Genomic DNA, 16,092 nt, shown 5'->3' with positions numbered 1-16,092 from the left:
CTACTTCAGCCACTTGCTTCAGCCTCCCAAGTTGTTTGATTATATAGGTGTTTGCCACTCTGGCGAAGTTTTGGGATTTATAGGTTCCCTTTACAACTTTTTGTTAAGTTGTATTTGGGAAAAAGTTCACGTTTCTTTAATAGTAGTGTTTGGTGTCTGGTGTTTATGGCCTTTTTGTATTGTTGTTCATTCAGGAGCTGCCTATTGTCAGTTTATGGACATGCTATTCCCCGGCTCTGTTGCCTTGAAGAAAGTGAAATTCCAAGCTAAGCTAGAACATGAGTATATCCAGAACTTCAAAATACTACAAGCAAGTTTTAAGAGGATGGGAGTTGACAAAGTAAGTAAATTTTATTCCTTTTTTTAGATTATTTTTTTAACTAATGATTGTTACTAAAGATACTTACGGTAGCCCATGACTTTTGGTGTTTCCTTTTTCTTTTCCCAATTTATATAGCTATCTTTTCTCTACTTAACATAATTTATAGAGAGCGAAGTTTCCCTGTACTGTCCTACCTCTACATTGCCGTCTTCTGTCTTCATTATCTGTGAATGTAGTAACTATTTGGAAGCAAATATATATTTTTTGGGGGTGGGGTGGGGTGGGTACTGGGGATTGAACTCAGGGGCACTTGACGACTGAGCCACATCCCCAGCCCTATTTTGTATTTTATTTAGAAACAGAGTCTCACTGAATTACTTAGTGCAATCCTCCTGCCTCAGCCTCTTCAGCATCTGGGATTCCAGGCATGCACCACTGGGCCTGGCCAACCTATATATTTGTTAATAATGATTTAAAAAAAAAAAACCTTTTTAAAAATTCTCTAGTAGTTTAATGTAATCTCTGGATTTATTTCAGTAAAGCATTGTATATGAATAAGTAGTTTCAATAGAGAAGATTCTAGAAATATTTCCTTTTTATGCAGAGGCTGAGGAGGATCCCTGGGGGGTGCTGGGAAGTCCCTGCTGTCTCAAGATTATTGATGGTACCAGAAACGGTCCACCAGATTTCATTAGCTCAAGCATATAATAGATTGCAAAATTAAGGAGTTACCAGATTTATCTTTTAAAGCCATTTTTAAGAGTATAACTTTTGTTTGGTAAAACTTATAATACCCCTTAAGTATCTTGCTGGTATATATATATATATATATTTTTTTTTTTTTTTTTGAGAGAGAATTTTTTAGTATTTATTTTTTAGTTTCGGTGGACACAACATCTTTGTTTGTATGTGGTGCTGAGGGTCGAACCCGGGCCGCAAGCATGCCAGGCGAGCGTGCTACCGCTTGAGCTACATCCCCAGCCCTATATCTGGTTTTTATTTATTTTGAAATCAGTCTTAATAATTATTTATTTCATTTGTGTATATTATGTAAAATAAGCATTTATAAGAGCATCATGTAGTTCCTAGGCATGATTTAAATAGTTGTAGCTTATACACAATAATTTTTCTATTTTTTATGGAATTATATATGTACTCACATGTGTGTGTATGTGAGAGAGAGAGAGAGTGTGTGTGTGTGTGTGTGTGTGTGTGTGTGTGTGTGTGAGTTTGTGTTGGGTTTTTTTTGGTGGTGCTGGGGATTGATCCTACGTTCCCACATCCCTAGCCCTTTTGAAAACAAACTGAACAAAACTTAGCTGGTAAACTTACAGGGGCTTAGCATCAAGTTCTCTAACAAAATTTATGTTTTGGTACTGAGGATTGAACCCAAGGGTGCTTAACCAATGAGTCACATCCTCAGCGTATTTTGTATCTTGTATCTTATTTTGAGACAGGGTCTTGCTAAGTTGCTTTAGGGCTTCACTAAGTGCAGAGGGTAGCCTTGAACTTGGAATCCTCCTGCCTTAGCCCTCCGAGTTGCTGGGATTACAGGTGTGTATCACCAAGCCCCACTCTAAAATATTATTTTTCTTCACTTTGACAGAACTTTGTACTGATTCGAGGCATGGACAGATTGAGTGCCAAAAGCTTCACTTTGGGCTAAACAGTCTTGGTTTTTCTTTGCAGATAATTCCTGTGGATAAATTAGTAAAAGGAAAATTTCAGGATAATTTTGAGTTCGTGCAGTGGTTCAAGAAGTTTTTTGATGCAAACTATGATGGAAAAGACTATGACCCTGTAGCTGCCAGACAAGGTCAAGAAACCGCGGTTGCTCCCTCTCTTGTTGCTCCAGCTCTTAATAAACCGAAGAAACCTCTCAGCTCGAGCAGTGCAGGTAAGCAAACACCTCCAGTCATCATTTCCAAATAATAATAGTATCCCAGATATTCATTCATTTGATATCGAACCAGGTAAAATTTATTTGTTTTTATTTTTTGGCAGTACTGGGCATTGAACCCAGGGATGCTCTATCACTGAGCTGTATCCCCAGACCCCCACCGCACCCCCCTTTTTTTTTTTTTTTAACTTTTGAGACAAGGTCTTGCTAAGTCACCAAGACTTGTCTTAAATTTGTAGTCCCTTTACCTTGGTCTCCCAAGATTATCTGGAGATTATAGGTGTGCACACCTGGATCTCAATTAAAGTTTTTAAGTAAACATAGGCTTGGGAATCTTCTAAAGCATAATCCCTGGCATGTGACAAGAGCATTGATTCTGCCTTGAGGCAAATTGTGTTTGTTCTGTGCAACCCTGTGTGAGCCCTTTCACCTCTTCCCCATAGTTTCTTCCTCTATAAAATGGGAAGTTTAGTCCTTGGCCAGAGGCTGTTTTTGAGACCTGAACAAATTACTTTGTTATTATGTGAAAGCTCTTCAGTTGTGTGGAATAGAAACCCTCAGCTCACATAAGAGAGTTTTATCTATGTGGTGAAGACAGAGGCATTTCACAGAGCCTCCCAGGCATGTTACAATCTGAATTCCTGAATTTCTAGCACCCAAAGGGGACTTCTAGGTCGAGGGTTGTGGTAGGCTGTTTTCATCATCCTTCTGGCTAGTCTATAGTTTTGTGCTTACTCCTGACTTCCCTGCCTCCTGAGGGCTTGAACTCTGAGCGGCTGTAGCTTGCTCTGATACATAGTCTGGGAGGCAGGGGGAGGGGCTTTTTAAGAGATTTCTGAAGACGGTATTTGCTGATAGGTTTCCCAAGATGTTTTGCAGTAGTATATACACAGATTATATGTATTTGTTGGGGCATGGTATATGTTTTACAGGTGCTTCATTCCTCCTTTTTCAGAAGATGACAAGAATATTAGTTAAGATCCCACAGTATCTTGAGAGAGTCTGATCATCCGGTAGAGAGGATAGATTAAGTACTTTTATTTTATTTATTTATTTATTTATTTTTAAAGAGAGAGTGAGAGAGGAGAGAGAGAGAGAGAATTTTTAATATTTATTTTTTAGTTCTCGGCGGACACAACATCTTTGTTGGTATGTGGTGCTGAGGATGGAACCTGGGCCGCACGCATGCCAGGCGAGCGTGCTACCGCTTGAGCCACATCCCCAGCCCAATAGATTAAGTACTTTTAAAATAGCTTTAGTTGACATATAGTTCACATGCTATATATTTCACTTGTTTAAAATGTTTAAATTTTTTTTTTTTTTTAAAGTACATTTGAAGAGTTGTGACTAGGTACAGTGACACAATGCCAGTAATCCAGCTACTTGGGAGGCTGAGCCAGGAGGATTGTAAATTCCAACATCAGCCTGGGTTATTTAGTGAAACCCTGTCTGACAATAAAATAAAAAGGGTTGGGGTTATATCACAGTCGTAGAGTTCCCCTGGGTTCAATCTCCAGTACTACCAAAAAAAAAAAAAAGTCATGTAACCATTATAGCAGACAATTGTAGATGATATTTATCACCCCAAACAGAAACATTCTGTGTTCCTAATAGTAGTCACTTTTCATTTCCCAGCTCTTCTGCCTTCCCCCAAGCCCTAGGCAGCCCCTGATCTACTTTCTGTTTATTGTTTTGCCTGTTCTGGACATTTTGTGTAAAGGAAACTATAGAATATGTGGTCTTTGTGTCTGGCCTCCCCCACCCCCCAACCCCAGTGGTGCTGGGGATTGAACCCAGGGCCTTGTGCATGCGTGGCAAGCACTCAGCCAACTGAGCTATACCCCCAGCCCATGTCTGGCTTTTTCACTTAGCATGTTTTCAGGGTTCATCCATGCTATAGCATTTATCAGTACTTCATTCTTTTTTATTGTAGAATAATATTCTGTTATATGATTGTACCTCATTTATTTGTCAGCTGATGGTCATTTGAGTTGTTTCTACTTTTTGGCTATTGTGAGTAATGCTGCTGTCAAGATTCATGTATAGTTCTTTGTGTGGACATGTTCTCATTTCTCTTGGGTTTATATCCAAGAGTATATATCTTGGAGCAGAATTCCTGGGCCATATGGTAATTATGCTTAACCTTTTGTAGAGCTGCCTGCTTTCTAAAATGGCTGAACTATGTACAGTACCATCAGCAGTATATGAGGTTTCCAATTTCCTCAGATACTGCATGCTTTTATTCTACAGCTGTACAGAATGGGCACCTGCTTAGGTTACCTTGTGTATTTCATATTTCAGGTGTTGCTGACAATTGAGAGGAGACTTGCAGTAAACATTTAGTTTTCAGGATAAACATTGTAGAGAGAGCCATCCAGAGGAAATGCCCGTTACTATGGGCAAAAGCCTGTGGGGTACCAGGAAGATTAGATATTTCTAGGCCTGGTGTAATGTTATAGAATAATTGCTAAATGAATAAGTAAAATCACGAATGAGATATTGAGGTAACTCATTCTTGATTATTTTAGCTTGTAGACAGGTTAATGTATTATTACATTGTCTGTGTTTGGCTATAAATACTCAGAGAAGTCTGTAAATTCTCATCAGTGAGAAACATTTCTCTTCTGACCCTTCTGAGAATCTTCTAGGAGGTGGGCAGAGATAGAGGTTTGAAGTCATAGTGGTAAGAATAGGCTCTGTCATTCTTACAGACTTCTTTCTCTTAATCCAAGAAGTTTGAGGATCTAGTTTTGCAGATGGGGAGCAGAGGATATACAGCTGTAGGTGGGGTTGTGATGTATTGGTGTGAAGTTTGCCTTTGGTCCACGAAACTGTCCTGTTTGTAGATTTGGTTGGAGCTGGGGTAAGGTAGATTGTCTGTATGCACCAGAAGTACTGTGCTTCTTTCAGATGACTCTCTTGTTCACATAGCAGAGAAAAGACCTCACTGGATTTGTTCTAAGCATGACAGAGTGTGGCTAAAATTGATACTTAATTATTCTGTCAGAATAAAAATAACTTTAGGCAAATGTAGGGTGTGGTCCTGCATGTGGGGCTGCTTAACATTGGTCCCCTTCACTGAATGTCTTTTGTTGTCCTGTGAACTTGTTTTTTAAAATTTTCCTCTTAGGGGCTGAAGCTGTAGCTCAGTGGCAGAGCGCTTGCCTAGCAAGTGTGAGGCACTGGTTCAAGCCGCAATGCCACATAAAAAAATAAATTATATGTGTCCCTCTACAATTAAAAAAATTTTTTCCTATTAAAAATGTCTAATCCTCTCTCAGCCCCACAGAGACCCATTTCAACACAGAGAACTACTGCGGCTCCTAAGGCTGGCCCAGGGGTGGTGCGAAAGAATCCTGGTGTAGGCAATGGCGATGATGAAGCAGCCGAATTGATGCAGCAGGTGGGTGCTTCCTGTGTCCACAGTATGAGTCACTCTGGGGCTTCCTTGCTGCAGTGAGGGGAAGCTTGTCCTGCTTGCAAGGGCGGTCTTCCTGAGGTGAGGGAGCACTTTGACTGCAATGTGGGGAGCAAGATTGGGTGAGGGTGGAGAAAGAGTCAGGCATTTTTGTGCTCTCTTGGTATGATAGAAACCTGTGTTGGAAACGAACTCTTAAAGAAGAATCCTGTTGGATATTTCTGGGGTCTCTTAGGATTCTCTGGGATTCAGAGAGTGAAAGATAAAGGGGAGTTACTTTCTGGAGATTGGAATTAAGCGTAAAATTGGTATGACAGGGCTACTGCTCTTCAGATTCTGTTTGTAACGGTACCGTGATTTGGAAATATCTTCAGGTTAAATGTTGTTAAGGTACTTGTCAGAGGTTTCTGTGGATCAGAACAAATTTTAGCCTTTTAAACATTCTCTTATGAATCCTTCTAGATGTTTTGTTTTGCTTTTGGATGATTGTTTTGACTTAGTCACCCTCTGGGCACTGTTGCTGTAAAGTACAGAAGTCCTGGAGAGAAAGGAGACTTTTCTCTTTAGCAGCACGGATGTGCAGAAAGCAGTTGGAGAGAAAAAGATGAGAGTCAAGATTTAAATGCGTTTGTATGTTTACTGCAGCTGAATAGATTACATGAGCTGATGTTAAGTCGGGTATCTGGAATTGTGTTTGGTATCAACTCCATTGGGGTGATGACAGTGGATAAAAGGCAATAGTGATTATTATGGTTCTTGTCTGAACCATATTTATTTTAGATAGAATGGAGTAAGTTCGACTGTTATTTTTGTTTTGTTTTTTGTACTTGGGATTGAACCCAGAGATGCTAACCACTGAGTCACATCCTCAGCCCTATTTTTTTTTTTTTTTTTTTTTTTTTTAATTTTGAAACATGGTCTCACTAAATTACTGAAGCTGGCTTTGAACTTGGCAGTCCTCCTGCCTCAGCTTCCTCAGTCACTGGGACTATAGGTGTGTACCACCATGCCTGGCTACAGTGTTCTTTAAAAGTTCACAGGAACCAGGGTTTTTTGGCTTGTGTATGAAATAGTACCTTAAGAATGTTCAGAACAAAAATAAATAAAATGTTTTTGGAGTCGTTATGCCATGTATTAAGTACTTTCATTTCCTTTTTGCAACAAATCTGTACGGTTTTACAGCTGACAATGGCTTCAAGAAGTTAAATAATTTGAGTGAAGATTTGAACCCAGGTATGTCTGGCTTTAGAGCCTGGGTCAGTCAGTCACTGCTAAATGGGAAATGAAGGAGGAGGTTGTGTGACTTACCTGTGGTATACAGAAGGTTTTTTTCTTGTGCTTACCATTGGAAATTGTAACTATTCACTGTAGTTACTCTGAACACATTGCTGCTAAGCATTAGAGAGAATATAACAAGGTATGGAATATCTGGCCTAGGCCTAGAAGTGGACTTTTTTTTTTTTTTTTTTTTTGACAAAACTTGGGGATGAATGTAGGGCCTTGTGAATGCTAGGCAAATGCTCTTTTTAAAATTTAAATTTGAGACAGGGTCTCAGTTGCCCAGTTGGCCTTGAACTTGGGTCCTTTTGTTTAGCCTCCTGAGTAGCTGGATTATAGGCATGTACCACTCTCAACTGACTAAAAGTTTTTTTTTTTTTTCCCCCCTTGGTGCTGGGAATTGAACCCAAGACCTTGCACATGCTAGGCCAGCGTTCTACCACTGAGTTACATTCCCAGCCTAGAAGTGGTTTTTTCTTTTTACAGAAAGTTTTTTTTAAAAAACATATATATTTTAGTTTTAGGTGGACATAATATCTTGATTTTACATTTATGTCGGGCTGAGGATTGAACCCAGTGCCTCATGAATGCTAGGTGAGCACACTACCACTGAGCCACAATCCCAGCCCTAGAAGCGGTTTTTGATATAGTTGGAGAAGATATATGTGGTGCCATCCTGAAGTAAAATCTCAGCTGAAGACCGGTGTGGCGGTGCACTTCTGTAATCCCAGCAGCTTGGGAGGCTGAGACAGGAGGAACACGAGTTCAAAGCCAGCCTCAGCAATTTAGTGAGGCACTAAGCAACTCAGTGAGACCCTGTCTTGAATAAAATACAGAACAGGGCTAGGGATGTAGCTCAGTGGTCAAGTACTATCCCTGAGTTCAATCCCTGATACCAAAAAATAAAACAAAACAAAATGAAGATTTTGGAAGGCAGGAGCCATAAGTCTTGCAGAGGAGGGAGTAATTGGAGACTGGAAGGCTTGCTTCCCTGAGGGGATAGTGAAAATCGGTGGGATGGCCAGTGCAGGAGAACTTCAGCAGTTGAGGTTGGGAGGGGTTGTGGTGTATTAGGGGAAGGTTTGAAACTGTGTGACTGTGCTTTCTTTAGTGCTGTAGAAGGTTTGGGAGACTTAGGATGCAGTGGCTGAAAGTTGATCCTGGAAGACTGGGATCAAATGCTCATACCCAGCTGGTTGGTTGATCTCTACCACAGAAGTATTTTGTTTGGCCTGCACATCTTATGAGTTTTTTGTTTGTTTGATTGAGTTTAATTTATAGGAAGAATTTTAGGCTTTTCCAGTTTGCCAGAGTCCTTCTCCCAGTCTGTTACTGACTTTTGGCTCATTTACATGATCTGTCTGGCCTTCCTGAAAGTATTTGAATTTGTGGCCTTCCTCCTCCTCCTTTTTTTGGTACTGAGGATTGAACTCAGGGGCACTAGACCACACTAGACCACACTAGACCACAGGGGCATTAGACCACATCCACATCTCCAGCCCTACTTTGTATTTTATTTAGAGACAGGATCTCACTGTTGCTTAGTGCCTTAGTTGCTGAGGTTGGCTTTGAACTCGTGATCCTCCTGCCTCAACCTCTGAAGCTGCTGGAAAGGCATGCACCATTTGCCTGGCTAGGGATTTCACAGTCTTAACTCATTGTGGAGAAGTTACTTTGAGATCTTTTACATTGTCTCATCTGTACTTGATCTTTTAAAAGTGTACTTAGGGGCTGGGGATGTGGCTCAAGCGGTTGCGCGCTCGCCTGGCATGCGTGCGGCCCGGATTCGATCCTCAGCACCACATACCAACAAAGATGTAGTGTCCGCCGATAACTAAAAAAAATAAATAAATATTAAAAAAATTCTCTCTCTCTAAAAGTGTACGTAGTACTTGCAGCCCATCTCATTGCTGCTGGCCAAATGTCAAATAACCCCATGTGCCTGATGGCTACTGTTTTGGCCATCGTAGGCCCAAAACATTCTCCTTAGGCTTCCTAGGTTGTGGCTATTGCTTTACTATAAGGAAAGGTTTTAAAAGTGACAGTGATTACTGGATTTTATTTTTGTTGGTGCTGGGGATAAAACCAGGGCCTCATGTGGGCTATGCAACTACTCTACAACTGAGCAACACCCTTAGCCTGCCAAGATTTTTAATAACCTCATAAATAAGCATTAGAGGAGTACCACATGAAAGCTAGTGACTTAGTCATACATATTATTTCTTGTTTATACATAGTTATTGAGTGATGTTGTGGATAAATGCTGCATTTGGCCTTATAGGGGGCACCCAGAAGCTGGATTCTACTTTGGTGGCCTTGATGATTTGTAGGACAGAGGAAGATTTAAATGCGTTTGTATGGTTGGCACTAGTGAAACATGAGTGTGTAGGTGGGGATTTGATGCTAATATTGCCTTTTTAGACTATTTTGACTTTTCTTCTAGGACACTAAGGTTATCTTCTCTTAGATTGTGGAACTGAAGCTCAGGCAACTTTCTGTTGCTGGGGTTACTCTACTTTTGTCCTCATCTCTTTCTTGTGTCCCACTTTGGGGCTGTTAGTTGTTGTTTTTTTAATTTATTTTTTAGTATTTTTAGGTTGACAAAATATCTTTATTTATTTTATTTTTTTTTAAATTCTTTAAAAAAAATCTTTATATTTATATGGTGTTGAGGATCGAACCCAGTGCCTCATGCATACTAGGTGAGCATGCTACCACTGAGCCACAACCCCAAACCTTGGGATGGCTGTTGGTTTTTGCAAGCTGCTGCAAAGGTAGAAGTGGGATAGATTAGATGGAAGTGGGTGATTTAGCTTTGCTTGCCACCAGGCAATGGTAGTATTTTATTGGCATTTAAATTTTTATTATTTTTGTGTAGTGGTACTGGGATTGAATTTAGGAGTCCTCTTCCCCTGAGCTATCTTTTTTTCTTTTTCTTTTTTTTAAAGACAGGTTCTTGCTAAGTTGCCCAAGTTGGCCTCAAACTTGAGATCGTTTTGCCTTAGCCTCCTGAGTCACTGAGATTACAGACATGTGCCATTGCACTTGGCTTAAATTATTTTTGAAAGTGATTTCTGTGATTGATAGAGGAATGGTGTTAGGTTCTTTAGAATCTTGATTTTGGTTTTGTCTGTTCAAGACTTTGATGGTGAATTTTGAAGTTAGGGCTTTGTGTTCCTAGTAGCCTGCTCCTCGTCTCTGAATGCTCCCCCCACACCTTTTCTTTTTATTCTTTTTCTATGGTTCTGGGTATCAAACTCAGGGCCTTGCATGTGCTAGACAGGTGCTGCTGTCCTGCTGCGTGTGACATGAGACTAAATCATTCAGGGTCACTCCAGGTGAATTTGGGTTGGCACTAAATAATCACACACAGAAAGTACCTTTTTCTTAGGGTCCAGTGACAGCTCCTCAGCCCCAGCTCCCACAAAGGAACCAAGAGAGGCAGACAAAAAAGAGGGCGCATGCCTGAAATCATCTTATTTATCGAGGGGAAGGCACTTGAGAAAGTTCTACCCAAATGAGGCAAGGGATCAAATTTCAGGGGGTAAAGTCTAGCTTTGTGATGTCTGGTGGTCAGTAGGTTGACATCTTGGCAGGTCACACCCATCTTAGGTGCTGTGTGGAATTAAAGGCAGAGCAAGCAAAAAGGACCCATACGTGCATAATAGCCCAGACAGAGCAGCAACATTCCGCTTGTGCGTTCAGAATGCTCACAGCTCACACAGCCCATGGTTGGTCTGCAACACTGTCCTACTGAGCCACACCCCCAACTCTTTGAATGCTACTTTACTGCAGGTTATGAAGGGGAGCTTCCTTCCACTCGGATGGGGACTGATCCCCTCAGTTGTGTCTAACTATGGGGATGCTAGATCAGCAGTGTGCTTCTGCTTTTGTATCTATATATTGAGAAGGTCGGACTCAATCATTTCTGGTGCCTTCTGGTACTTTCAGAATTTGCTGCCGCTCAGATTGTTCTCAATCCTGCACCTTTAATTTCCTGGTTTGGCTTTCCATGTTGCTTTGTGGCCCTAACCTTTAGATTGAGGGTTTTATGAAGGCTTTATGCTGCATGGTATGCCATGCAGTTTTCATTCAGTGAGAATTAAATTAATTTATCAGCTGGTTGCTGTGGCGCATGCTTGTATACCTAGCTGTTTGAGAGGATGAGGCAGGAGGATTGCAAGTTCAAAGCAATGTGGCCCTAAGCAATTCATTGAGACCCTGTCTCTAATTAAAATATAAAAATGGGTTGGGGATGTAGCTCTATGGTTAAGTACCCCTGGGTCCCCACCAAAAAAAATTCACTCATCATAGATTTGAATACACTGAAATGAAGATGCACCATGTCTAAAGTCCACAAAGGACTGTGGGAGTTATTGTGTCTTTTATTGCTCTTGGCTAGGTAGAGTCCTGACCTAAATGTTGAGATTTATTTTTTAATAACCTCTGTGGGAATCAGCCCCTCAGTGAGGCTGGAGGGGGATCAGTCATCCCTTGCCATTGACCTCCACATGTAGCCAGACTTGGACATGATTGACCATTTCTCTGGTAAGGACTCAGTTTGTGATTATTAGCCACCTTGCCAGCCTGGGTTGCCTCACACTTCACTTCCTTAGTTTTTTCTTCTTGATACTTCTCCTTGAGAAGTTCCTGTAAGTTTCAAAGTATAATCTTATAGTCTGCCCTGCTTTTATGTTCAAGGTTTCCTTGAACAAGTACGTAATACTTATGTGGAACTGAATAAAATTGATATTAAAATGAACTGGCTTTCTGTCTGTTTGACTTTGATTGAATACCATAACATCTTTGGGGTTAAAAGTTTGAGTGATATTTTATTGTTGCACTAATGCTAGATTTCTCTCCCTTTTCAATACCTTGCATAGGTCAACGTGTTGAAACTTACTGTTGAAGACTTGGAGAAGGAGAGAGATTTCTACTTTGGAAAGCTAAGGAACATTGAATTGATTTGCCAGGAGAACGAGGGGGAGAACGACCCTGTATTACAGAGGATTGTAGACATTCTCTATGCCACAGACGTATGTGTTGACACATTTTCTTTCCATTTTGCCTCCTAAGGGGAAATAAGATTAGTTGGGTTCAGCAGACTTTGTGCTAATTCCTATTGTGTTCCAGTGTAGCTTTCATAAAAAGACTTCATCTTTGATTCCTTAAAGTACAGGGCACCTCTGCCTTGAGGTCAGTGAGCCTTAGAGGAAGCAATAGGACAAGGAGGTGGCTGTTTTACCTGCCTCCTATAGATTATAGTCACTGATAAGCCACAAAATACATCATCCAGAAGCACCCTTCACCTCCGTCCCACTCTCTGTAGCTTGGACCCCTCAGGTAGACCCCTTAGGACCCCAGGCATGCCATTGGTCCTTTTTCACTGTCTGCACCCCCAGTAGTCTAAAATGTGCTTTTTTTCCTTCCCTCCAAGGAGCTTGCCCTGGTACCCATTCCCTGAAAGTACTTTATGATCAAGTTTTTTTGCATCCTTGTTTATTACTCAGCCAAACCTGCTGTTTTAGTTATGACACGTTAGCTGACACGTTAGCTGATTGGAGAAGTCTGATTTTCTGTAGATTTAGGATTTGATAACTATCTATCTATTGATATCTAGGATATTCCAAGTAAGATAGGAAGAACATCTTACTTGGAAAGGCTTTAAATATGTTTAATAGGTGTATTTATATTTCTGCATGCCTAGCAAGGTCTGTAGGACCACACTACTTAACTATCTGTAGTATGTATAACATTATACAAATATAAGTTAATAATAATGCTATTATTATGACTGTCTTCTAAACTTGTCTTGTGAATTGTGAGGGATTAAGCCAGATGATAAAAAAGTTGATAATTTGTTCAGTAAATCTTTAGGACTTGTTGTGTACTGAGTAATGAAAATAAAGATGATGAAGGTATAGGTCCTTTGGTCTAGCTTATAATTTTAGTGGACGTGCATCTTAATTCAGCTCTAGAGATTTAGTGTAAGAAAAAAAAAAGATGGTTGAAGATACTGGGGATTGAACTCAGGACCTCAAACATGCTCAGTTGGTGCTCTAACATTGAGCTACATCCCCAGCCCTTCTTGAAAATTTTTTTTGGAGATGAGGTCTTAGCTGAGTTGCCCAGGCTGGCCTTGATTTTAAGGTCCTCTTGCTTTAGGCTCCCAAGAAGCTAGGATTACAGGTGTGCACCTTCATGCCAACTGAGAAGTTAATTATCATGGTGCAGTAGTGTATCCATTCTCTGTTATAAGTATATGGGGAATGCTCTGCAGTGGGTATGAAATGGAAGCCATGAGTCTTGTTTTTTTTTTTTTTTTTCCACACTTGATTTTCCTACGTCATTAATTTAATTGTACTTAGTTTTGACTTTTTGTAAAATACAGTTCTACTGTTCAAGAAATAAAATAGAGATGACTTGGCCTGTGTGATTGTCAAGTGTGTGGTAGAAATAGGAAGAACATCTTACTTGGAAAGGCTTTAAATATGAAGAAAGTGACCCACAGTAGAAAGTGATCATTCATTGTTGAGTAATAGCTTTCCCCTCTCATTTTCCCATTTCAGGAAGGCTTTGTGATACCTGATGAAGGGGGCCCACAGGAGGAACAAGAAGAGTATTAACAACCTGGACCAGCAAAGCAACATTCGAATTCTTCACTCCAAATCATGTGCTTAACTGTAAAATACTCCCTTTTATTATTCTTAGAGGATTCACTGGTTTCTTTTCATAAGCAAAAAGTACCTCTTTTTAAAAGTGCACTTTGCAGAAGTTTCACTCCTTTTCCAATAAGTTTGAGTTAGGAGCTTTTACCTGTAGCAGAGCAGTATTAACATCTAGTTCGTTCACCTGGGGATCAAAGAGGCTGACTATGGGGCTCACGATGTGGAATGCTGGTCACACTGATTGCTGGAGAATGTGTTTTTATGTAATACACTGAGGTGGTGACTTCAGTAAAGACTGAATTGAGTTTTAACCTAATGTGAAGTCTTGGCAGAGAACGTTTTAATAAATAAATGCCTTAAGAGTATTTAAAATATGCTTCCATATTTCAAAACATAAAATGTAACATGACAAGAGATTTTATGTGTCTGACATTGTATCTGGGAAGGAAGGTCCAGACCTCAGAACATTTGGAACCTGCTGTCACAGGCATTGTGGGGTTGCTTGAATCCCTGCAGGCCTAGGCTTTGTCCCAAAAAAAGGAAAGTTTAAGCAATTGCTCTGTAAAACCATTTTGTGTCATTGACCAGTTGCATCCCTGCTAAAAGCAAACAGCTTGGTTGCCTGGATGAATAGAAGGTAATTCAGCCCTGAAATGTTTGAGGTGAAGAGTGTTTCATTGAGTGTTTCTCTGATGATTTTTCCATTTATTCCTGAAATTTCTATGTGTTGAGGAAAATGAGGTGTGTCCAGTTTTTAATCTAATAACTACTATTGGAGAATTACCCACATCCTTGGGATTTGGATGGGGGTTGTGTCCTGTTTTACTTAAGTTTACATTTAACATGTTTCTCTTCTCTGTCCCCTTGCCCCCTGGGGACTCCTCTTTGGCTCCTTAAGTTTGCTGCTTAGCATTGGAAGTACAGCAGGCAGATGATCATGCTGCAAGCTCTTGCTGGATCTCTAGCAAAGGGAGTGATCAGTGAAGGCCATCGTTAACTTGGGATCTACAAGGCTGGGGTGTTTTCGGTATCTGCTGTCCATGGCTCTCCACTGTTACCCGAATACTTTGCCAGTGCACTAATCTCTTTGGAGATAAAATTCACTAGTATGTTACTAAATGTTAATTTCTTTTGCAGAAAATACAGTACCATGTCTGAATTAATTATTAATATTTAAAATATTTCATTCCTTAACTCTTCTTTATTTGCTTTGCCCATGGCCTATTCAATCCCTTGTTTGGCAGAATTCTGCAAAATTGTATGTTACCCACTACTGAGATTGTTCAGCCCCTGATGTGTTTGTATTGGTTTGTTTATGGTAGTAGCTTGTCCTAAAATGTGTGTAGAAAACAGGTATTTTATGATAAAATTGCTGTGTAGTGCATGCTCTGTGTGGAATTCAGAGGAAAACCCAGACTCATTGATTAACAATGCCAAAAAATGCAAGTAACTAGCCATTGTTCAAATGACAGTGGTGCTATTTCTCTTTTGTGGCCTTTTAGACTTTTGTTGCCCTAAAATTCCATTTTGTCGGGAACCCATTTTCCACCTGGTCTTTCTTGACAGGGTTTTTTTCTACTTTTAAACAGTTTCTAAATAAAATTCTGTATTTCAAGAGTGTCATGTCTTCTGAAATTTGTCTTGCCCTGGGTATAAGCTTTTAGGTTCTATAGATAAGATAAGGTACCTGTACTTCTTTCTTAAATTAGGACTGGTATTTTCAAATTCCCCACTCCCCTCCCCCCCCACACACACACTAAATGTGCTAATTTCTAAGCCTACTTCCTTTTTCTTCATTCACAGTATATTTCTTAGTGTCCTACTTTCTTAAATTCCCATTATTGTGAGAGATTTTTCCTCCCAGAAGCCCAAGCTTAGCCTAACTGCTTTGAAGCCTTCTTTAGGCCATTTCCTCCTGAGAAATTTATCAGGATAAAACTTGGTGGATGACCACAGGGATGAGATATAGATATGTATATATATATTTTTTTCCCTGAAATTATGTTTTAAAGACAATTTAACACAATCTCAGTCTATAAAATAATCAAGTTGTCACCATTTTTTTTCCCTCAAAAAATTCTATACCCTTAGAAATGAGTTCAAAAGGCAACTTATTGCCATTTTCAGTGCTAAATAAAATTAAATGGTTGGAAGGTAGTTACTTATGTAATCTTTACCTCCCATAATTCTGGGTGCTCTGAAAAATCCATCTTGATTAGGGTTGTACCACCTTACTTTCTGTGGAAGTTAATGATATGATACCTTCCTTGAAATGCTACACACCTTCAGAAGGAATATGAAACCCTTGGTGTTCATAATCTACGAGAAGATACCGCCAGGAATGCATGGAGTTTGTGAAGATACTCTTGGGTGTTGTCAACTAAGTTACTTGGTAAGGAGTGAAGCCAATGTTGCTTGTACCTGTGACCTAAGCCCATTGATTTGGCTCTTTAGGTTAAGGCACATGAAGTCTTGGTGTGACTAATAATAGGTTAAAATACTCGTG

The 16,092-nt window shown here is 40.0% G+C and overlaps 1 protein-coding gene across 3 annotated transcripts in view; it reads left to right on the top strand.

Annotated features, from left to right (window-relative positions):
• The window catches only part of MAPRE1 (microtubule associated protein RP/EB family member 1), a 30,059-nt gene extending 14,855 nt beyond the window's left edge, over positions 1–15,204 (top strand). For all 3 annotated transcript variants that reach the window (XM_081289186.1, XM_081289188.1, XM_081289187.1), the window contains exons 3-7: positions 195–340; positions 2,012–2,219; positions 5,504–5,625; positions 11,802–11,954; positions 13,488–15,204. In XM_081289186.1, the coding sequence (XP_081145312.1) occupies positions 195–340; positions 2,012–2,219; positions 5,504–5,625; positions 11,802–11,954; positions 13,488–13,544 (686 nt within the window). In that variant the 3' untranslated portion in view covers positions 13,545–15,204. The remainder of the gene's footprint in view (positions 1–194; positions 341–2,011; positions 2,220–5,503; positions 5,626–11,801; positions 11,955–13,487) is intronic.
• Positions 15,205–16,092: the final 888 nt, after the last annotated feature.

Source organism: Spermophilus citellus (assembly GCF_964194105.1).
Source record: "Spermophilus citellus genome assembly, chromosome: 4".
In the NCBI taxonomy this organism is placed as follows: domain Eukaryota; kingdom Metazoa; phylum Chordata; class Mammalia; order Rodentia; family Sciuridae; genus Spermophilus; species Spermophilus citellus.
Note: the sequence above shows the minus strand (reverse complement) of the source record. Positions and strands in the feature narration are given on the sequence as shown.